Source organism: Argiope bruennichi, chromosome X2, assembly GCF_947563725.1.
Source record: "Argiope bruennichi chromosome X2, qqArgBrue1.1, whole genome shotgun sequence".
NCBI lineage: Eukaryota > Metazoa > Arthropoda > Arachnida > Araneae > Araneidae > Argiope > Argiope bruennichi.
Genome location: NC_079163.1, coordinates 22,154,822 through 22,166,319, shown reverse-complemented (window position 1 = coordinate 22,166,319; position 11,498 = coordinate 22,154,822). Strand labels below are relative to the sequence as shown.

Below are 11,498 nucleotides of genomic sequence, written 5' to 3'. Positions count from 1 at the left end.
TTTCGAATCGGGATAAAGCATAAATCTCAGACATAGGTTGCAACCAATGTACAACAACATTTAGTAAGTAGCTGAAAAAAAGAAGCGCTTCCACCAGGACATTTCATTATAGAGAGACGCAAACAAGGAGCATGAAGTCAGACAATGTTAACATGCTAATGCTGGAATATCGTGCGTCATACACATGTCAATTATTAATAAAAAAAAGATTACAGTAAAGAAAAATTGTACAAGCAATTAATGCTCAGATTACATAGTGCAATTATGTTTTTAATAGGTACATTGTATCTTTCGTGATGAGACGAATGTCTTGGAAGTTCCTACTGTGTAAGTAGGAAGAAGTAGAAACACCATTATATATGTTTGAAGTTTTTTTAATGCTAGAAAATATATTTGATGGACTTGAGAAAATCCTCAGTTTTCCTTGTTATTATTTAAATGCAGAAAGCTAAAATTAGTACAAATTGGCATATTTCTTTTCTGATCCAAAACATAGGCCAGTGTAATCAATATTTTAGAACTTCATATACGTTGTAATATATAGGAAAACATTAAAAGCAAAAAATATCACTTTCACATAAGATTTTCTAAAACTATTTAATTCCATAAGATAATAAATTTTTATAATGCTTTCTTAAAAAATTGTCAATCATTTGAGAGCTAATTCAAGAATGCGTTTCTCCTGAACAAAAATTACCAAACATTGCAGAAAATATATGTATCTAATTTAATATGGGACTTGTGCAGGACCATCCATCTGTCATGTATAGTCTACAATTTTTAAAACTGCAAAATGAATATCTTTTTCAATAATTTGTTAATAATGCCATAAATAAATCAATTGGATCATTTGATAAAAATCGCCAGCAAGATTTTCTTGCTCTGCCATATTATATTGATATTTGCGTATTTCTCTCATCAAAGTGGTTTTCCTCTGAATGGGGTTCTTCCTCATCATGTTCTGCTTGGTACGTAAAACTACTCTGATCTTCGGAATGATTTGAGCTGCTAGCTGTCCAGTCATTGTTCATTGTCGAAGTAACTGAGTTTCGTGGCTTGCAGGTGCGCAAGCATTGGCAATTGGTGGAATTTCCTTGCTTTTTGTGTTTAACTCGGCGGTTTTGAAACCATATCTTCACTTGCTTCTCTGATAATCTGAGGTAATTCGAGATTTCGATTCTTCTGAGCCGGGAGAGATACATATTAGAGGCGAATTCTCTTTCTAGTTGTAGAAGCTGAGTACTGGTGAAAGCTGTTCTAACTCGTTTGTTGGTTTTAGAAACATCAATACTGAGGTGGTCTTCCGAATCTGGAAAAAAAAATAATATAAGATCAGCTCTTCGTAAAAACGTAAGTTTAACAGAAAATTCTATCAAATAATTTTAAAATAAGTTTTTTTCAAATTTCACTGAAATAAAATAATTTCTCAAAAGTTTTTAAGGTCAAATTTTGTGATTTATTTGATTAACTACAAAAATATAGCTACAGACTAGAAAAATTTGATAATTCAATTTTTTTCTAAGCTAATTTTTGACTGTTTTTTGATTTTCAAAGGGTAATTTTATGTAAATAGTTGAGGCAATATATCAACTTTACTTGACTTATAGTTTTCGAAATCTTCTTATTCAAATAACATTTTGGTGAATAAAATTAACATCAAAGAGCATTTACTTCATGGTAATAAGTGAAATTACTTCAATAAACAATTAGTGAACCATAAACGGAATTCTTAAAAGCAAAATTCTGAAAAGTATTGAAGCTGAAGCATAAGATCACTCAAAAACTATAAACTGGCATTTATGTTACAATTATGCTTCTACATACATGTAGCCCCTAATACTATACATCTGTACAATGCCGGGTTAAGAAATTATAAATATTGAATATAGTAAGATTTCATTTTAGCAAATTTTCCGATGAGTGAAGATATTATAACGGGACGCAATCGTACGGGAAAATCTGAGGCCGGCGATAAGATTAAAAGCAAAGAAACAATTTACTTTAGATCATTACCTTCACTAAACTATCTCTTTCTACCTCCTTCCATTCAGTGAACTAATGTCTATGACCAGAGAGCGTTATCAATTTCAGAATGAGCAAACGTCGCCTGTTGAGCATGAAATAAACATGCAATTTTCTGAAAGAATATGATCATTTCCCCAGGTTAAGGCAGTAGTGGGCTGCGGATATGTTGAAAATGTTCAAGTATTTCCTAATTAATTTCTAAACTATAGAAGTGATGCTGAATCCATGGTCCGTAAGAATAACAATGTGATGAGTAAACGAAAGCGATGTGGTAAGTCAACCAACTGACTCTCCGACCCGCTACGAAGGCACATGGATTTAAACCATAAGGTTGAATGACCGGAAATCCGCAACAGCAACACTGGCGGGAACTGTGGTTGAGTCCTAAGGGCCATCACCGGCCACAGTACAACCCTCCCCGAAGGAAGTACGTCCCGTCATGGATGGGAGGAGTCAGATCTCCCACCTATTTGTTACTCTCCAGGGTGGCGAGATCCAACTACCATGCCGGAAGCATCTCATCCTCATTTCGAGGTGCCCCCCCCCGGGGTTTAAGCGATGTGGTAAAGATGGGGTCGACGAATACGCATTGAAGGAGCGATTTCTCAAAAGACAGAAATGTGAGTGGACCTGGTTTCGTCAGAAGACCGAACACTTTAAATCATTCCAATAGCATGTTGAATGTTTTGAAGACCAATGTCCATCGGTTTATACAGCGAATACTTGATAACAACAACAAAAATATCTTAATCTCGATAACTTTTTAAAAGAAAGCTAAAAAAAAATTAAATATTTATGAGATATTTTTTTCAATTTTGCGCATTGTATCGATTTTTTAAAATTAAAATGAATGAATAATACGAATGACATCGTATTATTCATGGTCTGTTTTCTCTGACATCATTATATTCTTTCAAAACTGAAATATTTAAAAGGCATTTCGATTGTATTAATCATTCGGATGTAGTGATCACTATAAGAGGTGTCCATTGTACCATCATTAGGTCACCGCAGCCTTTTCATCAAAGAAGTATCTCTAAAACAAGGCTGAAAGCATTTATAGAGAACAAAGAAAAATATTTATTAAATGGTATCAAAAATATGTTAGTTTAAATAATTAATTATCGAGGCTATTTCCAGACAATAATATTCAGTTCAGAACGCAAAAAATACACTAACAAAGAAAAGCGACAGATTTGCTTAGAAAAATTTATAATGAAAATGATGATACAGAATCGGCAACATTAATAATAAATCAATTCGAACCATATTTTAATTAAAACAGACTGTTATGAATATATTTCATTTTCACAGTTCTAAATCCATTGCGGATCAAAATATTGCAAACTTTAACAATTTATTTTATTGAAAGTAATATTCAAAAATTTTTATCAATAATATTAATACTGAAAATGGGCATAGAATTTTTTCCCATGCATCTCGTTAAGACAATGTTATTTACAAAAATTTTGAGCACAAATTAGCAGACTGAAATAAAAGCCATAGATCCAGGTAGATAAATGTATTTATCGATCTAAATCTAGTACAGTTGAGATCAAATTAGCAGTTAAATTATAAACCTACTACTTAACAACAACGTTAGCTGTTTTTATAAGCAATGAAATAATTTTTATAAAGTTCACTCTGCAAATTATGCAAAAAAAGTGCATGACTTTATTTATTGTTGCAATTCGAAAAAATTATGTAAATCGCTAAATTGGTTAATATAAACTATAAAAGTAATTTTTAATGATTTCAAATGAAAAAGGAAACGATATCTTTTTCTCCTACCTTGCATTTTAAAAAACATATTAGTATTGATGCTTCCAGGATGCCAAACCAGTTTAAATATTTTTGCATCACTGGTCGACATTTTGAAATATGGGAAAATATGTTAACATATATTTAACTTGTAAAATCGGTAGCAATGAAAGGATTTCCACATCAGCAAAATCAAAATTTTTTAACCATTCAATTCTTCTTTTCTACTACCTGATGATTTCTTTTACATGTAATCATAATGAAAATGAAAGAAATCTTATAATTTTACTTAATGATTCCTATTTATTGAAATTTTCGATGTTCGAACAGAACTATAACAAGTAGTAACTGTTTCGCCTTTGGGTAAAACATTTTCCACAACCGTGCAATAACGCTTTGGGCAATTCCAATTTATAAGCAAATCTATTGAAGCAAATTATAATCTATTGAAGCAATTTATAAGCAAATCTATTGAAATAAATTTATAAGCAAATCTATTGAAAGGCCCTTTTTTGATTTAATCGCAATGTTTCCACAAATAAAATTGTTCACATATGTCCTTTGATTCATATAATTTGCTAAATCAAGGAAGATACATGCATAGTGTCCATTGCGTACCACATTGCCCAGTTTTATGCATTATCCTCTAGTAAGATTTAGATGCCTGTCACATAGTTCATTATACTGGCATATTCAGAACCAATTATTAAACCTGTTATCCATACCCGGTAACAATGTCAGTTTCCTTTGAGTAGTCATATTTTTTTCAAATTTTCACTCAAAATTCTCCTTTTAGGATGTTCAAATAATTTATTAGTGTTTATGTAGACATTGTCTTAAGAGAATATAAATTTGCTTTTACTTAGAAACCTGATTTTCCAAATTAACTTTAAAAAAAATATCAATGTGTTCATTGCAGTAGCCGGATAAAGGGAAAAATAATTTTAAAAAAATCACAATGCATATTTTATATATTTATTTCGAAAAAAAAAGCAGGTGTCAATTCTTCAAGCAAAACACACCCTTGCTAAAATTAATTATATTATAGTAAAAATAAGATACTCACCTACCACAAAATTATTTTTATTTTTCGGAAAATGGAATTCGTCAAAGATTTATTCCGCTGAACTTTTTCTAAAAATGTATCACCCGTTCAGTACGGCGGGAAAACAAAATGTCATATCATTTGAAAAATTTTGACAGCTGACATTTATTTTTTTTAACTTTTGTTCAAAAGAACACAGCGCAGTGGTAACATACATTCAGCCAAATATTAAAAACAAACCAACTGTAAGTTACAATTCGATACAAAATTTGAAACTTAGGGCATTTAAAGATTAAGATAAAAAAATCCATTATTCAATCATAAATGGATACAAAACATATAATTCTGATTAAAATGAAAAAAACAATAATAGCACAACCATTTAATTTAATTTATTCTTTTGTTATAGATCATTGAAGTATCGGTATCACATAAGCTTAATTTTGTCATAAACGGGAAATGAAACTAATTATTGAATATATAAAATTATTAGAAGTTGTTTAATTAGTTAAATTTTTAAAAATAAAAGTCGTTCAGCATATATTCACCTTAATGTTGATCGCATTAAATATATTTCGAAAAGTTTAATTAATCAAAACAAGTTTGAAAGTATTGGTAACCATATAAATTTTTAAAAATATAGCACTTGATAGACATCAAATTCCAAAGACTGATATAAATACAAAAATCTGCGACAGGGGGAGATAAATTATTTTTCGTTAGTTATTTTTGATATTCTTTAAACCTATATCGTATAAAAACTAATAAAGAACATTTTTTTTTTGTGAATGAATGAGGCTTAGCAATAACCAAAAAAATTCTTAATGTTGTATTACGCATTTCATTAATAAAACAAATTAAATATCCACCATAAAATCAATGAGGTAATTTAAAAAAAATAAAAATAAAAACATGATTACAAAATGAAAAGCATTGCGGATTTATTTTTTTTAGCGACAAGTATAGATTAATTCCACCATATAAAGAGCTTTATAAATATTTGACATTTAATTTAATTACTAAGACCGATATCTAATTTTGCTGTATATCATATTTTTTGAATTAATAATAAGACCAAGTACACATTGTACAATAATCTTAATAGTTAAATATGGATGATAATTTTTTATATAAATATTGGTAAAAAGACTTAAAATAAATTTATTGCAATTCAAAACTGTAATGTAAAATCTCTAACAGTGAAACTTTTAGCGTAACATTTAATTGTTTTCATGAAAAATTCAGAAAACTATTTTACTAAGCTTAAAAGATATAACAAATATAGAAATATTTTCCAAGAACTTAAATGAAAATTTTTATTTAAAATGTGTATTAAGCATCTAACTATCTAATAATATAGCATACATATTTAAAAACTTGCGAATAAAACCCGAATGAGTTTTAAAGTAACACAAAAATTACCGGTGTAAAAGGAGAGAGAATTCTATAATTAACAAAATGGATTCTATCTAATAAAAAAATTAAAAATTCGAGGAATGTTCATTGCTGCCAAATAAGAGAGATTCAAATATGCAGATTACTTAGATGAGACATAATAATGTGTGATGTCTTTATTCTCTCTCCTCAAGGTTAAATTTTTTCCATCCTTTCTAATAAAATGGGTGAAAAGATTTATAAGAAGGAAAGTGAATGGGTCATTTTAAAGAGCAGTAAAATTTTCTTCAAATTTCACAATTTCTTTTCGGCATCGAACTCCCTCTCGTGCATTTGAAATGATGCATTGTTATTTAAAGAAATCAGAAAATTCATTTCATTCTAGACGAAAATGCCACATGACTCTATCTTACGTATTCCATCCTTTTGAATACGAAACAAAATCATTATTTATTAAACTATATAATCTTTTCAGTGATTTAAGTAAGTAATGAGTTTGCAAAAATGCAATTCTTCGATTTTCCCCAAGTAAGGTAATTTATTCTTATATATGAAATAAAATCCGAGGGGAAAATTCACAAATCTACATTTTATTTATTTTACGGGAAATATTATTTTTGTTCATGATTTCAATTGTTGATAAAAAATTACTAAATTTTGATTCGAGTTAAAAAGTTTATTCGGATTACGAAGATTGCGTTCTGTGTTCTTTTCAGTTTTAAACTTCGACCATTGAATTTTCCACATCGAGTAATTACCTAATGCATTCTGTTTTAGGATTATGAGATGTTTCAGGATTCGACTTAATTTTTGTTTTGAATAATAACAATATCAATGATTTAATTTTAGTTTAAAATTTTTAAAAAGATATATACACAAATCTTGCCTCCTCAAAATCTGACAAAGAGTTAAGATTAAAAGCAGCGGCGATGCAAAAACAACGTGCGATATTTAGATGTTTTCTGTTTAGGTATCCACGTTTTTTCTTCTTTCCATTTGATATAATTGCATGCATAATAAGCTTACATTTTCTTTCCCCAGTTATTTATACTTTTACAGCTGTTTTCTTTATGTTCGAATGCAATGCAGCTGCAATCATTTGCTTGTTCACGGAAATATTATTCTAACGGGACGAAAACACCGTTACATGACATTTGTAGGGGGTTGATTAACGATTTCCGTCAATCAAAAGTTACGTTTTATGAGCTGCGAAAAAAGTTGTTTTAAGATACAAGATTTAAATCTTCTTTCAAATCTCCATGAAGAATAAGCCATGACATAATACAAATTTAACAGAAGAATGTGCTGAGATTTCTCAAACACGTTAAGAGATGCCAGCTGATTTAAGACAGCGGTAAAAATCGTTTTAAATGTCAATTTCAGAGCAAATACATGTTAAAATAATAGAAAATTTAATCTACCTACTCAGCTTACAATATTTACCGAAGTTATAAAACATATATGATTATCACTTTCATCATTTGTTATTTTTTAAATAACTAAAAAAATTGGTTAAATTGGAATATCTGTTTATACAAATATTTGTACGCCACTATGTTTTCAAACTCTTAGGTCTCGGCGACAAAAGTTTGACAAACAATGGACAATGTCAGAACATTCTGTACTGAGTAAATAGGCTGTTTGAATATTAAGAAAGCGAAATTATGATATTTTTCCACAAACAATAGAATTTGTGCTGCCAGAATAAAGGTCGCAAACAAAGTTTCAAAAGGTGAGAGTACATTTTCTGAAATATTCTCAATTCTTCAGTTAAAAAAAAAGTATGACGAATTGTCACCTTTTTTACTTTATTATGGGATTTGAACAAAATATTAAATACGTTAGATCCATTTATGACATAAATAGGAATCCTTTAAAAACCATTTTTCTTCTCTGGAAAAAAGGATAACGCATCCTTCGATATAAGTGAATCATACGCTACTTTAAAAAATAGATTTTCTAAAATAATTTTCATATTACTTGAAGTGAAATGTAAATCTGAACGAAAATCACCAAATTTATAGAAAAGGTGAAATAAAAAATTAAATACATGTTACAGAGATGTCAAAAAATGCATTGGAAAATTAATAAATAATAAATTAGAAAAATCGAATATTAACTGAGAATTCTTCTGAGCTCTGAGATGATTTGCGAATTGTGTGATGTATTATTCTGCATTAAGTTTCGCGGAAAAAGAATTCTGGCTCATATAATGAAAATAATAGTAAAATGTAGTATAAAAATTAAGTTAAATAAAATTAATATTTAAATAATACATTATTTTTATTAATATTTGATAATTCACATAAACATTCTTGCCGAAGTAGCGAAAGGATATATATATCTTTAATTTCTAACTAAAATTAGACAATCATACATAAACGAGAGAATACATCTTTTAAAAGCAGTTGTAATACTTATAACAAAAAAAATCAGTTTAATGCTTTGTGAATCGAAAATAAATGTATAGAAACCCTCGACTATACTTCAGTTCCGGCTCATTCAATTCTACAGACTAGTTAGTATTATTAAAGTAAGAATTTGTTAAAAAGCTAGTTGAAATTTCTAATTAAAGCCACCATGATGTGAAATCTGTCACTAGAACATAAAATTAATCTCATTGTGTAGTTAAAAAGTTCTTTTTTCTTGCGCAAACACATCAAGCGATAATGGCAAGATATTTGTAAAAGCAAAATTGTAAGCCATTTAATCAATGAAATACAGTTATAAGGTCTGTGCAATAATAGATATTTTGCTATATATGAAGTTAAGCCGTGTTGGAACACTAAAAGCATAAAGACAGTAATATATCAAAATAAAAACTTCTACTTTGCATATTTACCCAGTTAACTGCGGAATTCATTTTTTAAAGTCCCTCAAGAACCCTTTTTTTTAAGTCAAATGATAATGCATATGCATGTTGAATATAATACAAATGATAATGAGTAAATTTTGCAAAAAATTTTAATAAAGAAAATAAAATTTCCTGTTTATCAGATAAAAAATTACACATTGACCAAAATGAAGATTTGACTAATTACTTAACTATTCTTAACTACTGTATACCAAATCTTTTCAGATACATATCTATTAAATATAGCGTATGGTTAAAAAGGAAAATTGTGGCAGAAACTATGAAAAAACTCCGAACAAAGCGTTGACACTTTCTAGTTTAATACAATAATCTCCCATTTCAGAAAACAATAAATGCAGTTTATTAAATAAAGTGAATTTATGAGATATATTAAACTATATTTTTGCCTCTAAATTACTTTGACTTGAATATTTTCTTTTGAGTTCAACTGAATGTTACATTAGAATACAAGATCTTATTTAATTTCAACCTTTTGGATCATTTTTATTTCCCAAGAGGCAATCTGCAATGTAACTAGATTCGACACCATTCTTCCGAAAATAATAAAGGACATAACGCTTGCTGATTAAAAATATTGCAATATAGTAGACAATTTAAAAGATAATTTAATTTACATTATGATGCCTTATTTAAATACATGAGTCATTACAAACACAGAGCGGGGCTCTTTCAGACTATAATAAGGGGTGGGGTAGTGTGGAATTGAAAGTATTCGTTATTTGCCTATTTTCTTACAAAAAAGATTTACTTACCAACATCGGTCACTTCAGAAGAAGCAGACCTTTTCAACAATTTTTCTTCTGTCACATTTTCCCTTTTGTCTTTGTCTTTCGATGGGATTTTGCTTGCCAAGGGACTTGTATTCAACAAAGTTTTCAATGATGCTGGTCTCATATTTCTTATTTCCTCGTAATTCGGTGCACGTCCAAGTTCAATGGAGGCATATGAGAAAAGACTTCTCTGAACATACTTCGAAAGTTCTAGTTGATTTCTGTATAAAACGTGCGGTGGCAAATAAAGTTTAGATGATAAACTTACATTGCTTGGGTCAGTCCAAAAGTTTTTATTACCATCTGAGTAATTCCCAGTTGTAGAGCATACAGCAGAACTAATATCCTTGGTTAAAAGTGCATCTACAAGAAATGATTTTGACATGGCTAGAAATTCACTTTTTTTGCATTAAGAACACGGAGCTTCGGATGAAACAGACTTTAAAATCTTCTCAACAAATGCTTGACTTCCTTTAAAATAATCTGCGGAAAACAGTGAACTCCTATAAAGCCAACATATGATATGAATAAGAGCAGTGGAAACCAGGGTTCTTATTTGGGCACGGAATAGAGAGGAAAGGGGGAAAATCATCTCTTTGTGGGACGAGGGTCCCAAAGTTTGCTGAGGGGGTCGACTGACGAATGGATGATAAGGGAGGCGGGACTTTTTCAATAGAAGGCGGAACCCCGCTGTTTACCACGCGCCTAACTAACTTCTGAAATACTCCCTGAATGAAAACATGTATGTAGTCTTCTAACATACATATAAAATTTTGGTTTAGGTCAAATAGGGAAAATATGGAGTTAAATATTGAAAAACTTGTGCTTATTATAATATTTCAATGCTTTATTAAATTTCTTATTATGTATTATGCTTTGAAAAATGCTTTGACTTTGGATAGTTAGCAAAAAGTGCATCAAATGAACATAGATAGCATTGAGCAGCTCAAGTAAAATATAAATATGTTCACTACATTTATGTAACAGCAAGAGTTTCTCAGGTCTAAAGATTCGTCTAAAAAAACACTCCCATTTTGTGAAATAAAGATTCAACAAAAGCATTTCCCCATACTTACACTCTTGTGAATCCGAACTTTTCTTACTAACGACATATTATTCGAATGTGGTTTCCTACAATCATTATCATGTACCCTCTCTGGGAACAGAAAATCTGAAGATCATATCTTATTTATTTGGCCAAGATGAGAAGATCTTACAGTACAACTTCATGTAAAACTGGAAATTTATTCTATGAACTTAGATCAATCAAAGAAATCAAACACAAAAATTATGCTTCCATCCAAATTATCCATTGAATTATATTCAATATTCGTCATGTTATAATCAATGCTTTTCAATAAGTATTTCTGAAACTTAAAATCTTTGAAAACTAGAAATATTTCATTTTTTTCAACTGAAGACAAAGTGGTTGATTAGCGAAAATACGTTTCAAAACCCTCAGAAACTTTCTTTCCATGGCTCTTCTCTATAACTATCTACAACAGTAAGGTTTAATTTGATTATTTTCACTTTTAATTTTAAAGCCACATGAAGGTGGTTTGGGACGAACCTAATAATATTGAACTACCATCAGATGGCGAAGAAGGCACCTGAGTCGGCACAGATT

The 11,498-nt window shown here is 29.6% G+C and overlaps 1 protein-coding gene across 1 annotated transcript; it reads right to left on the bottom strand.

The window, feature by feature from the left end:
• Positions 1–890: 890 nt before the first annotated feature.
• On the bottom strand, positions 891–10,256 carry LOC129959656 (homeobox protein koza-like). Its single transcript, XM_056072544.1, has 2 exons — positions 9,854–10,256; positions 891–1,309 (listed from the first exon to the last, which is right to left on the bottom strand). Exons 1-2 carry the CDS (start codon positions 10,254–10,256, stop codon positions 891–893), a joined length of 822 nt encoding a protein of 273 aa, XP_055928519.1.
• Positions 10,257–11,498: the final 1,242 nt, after the last annotated feature.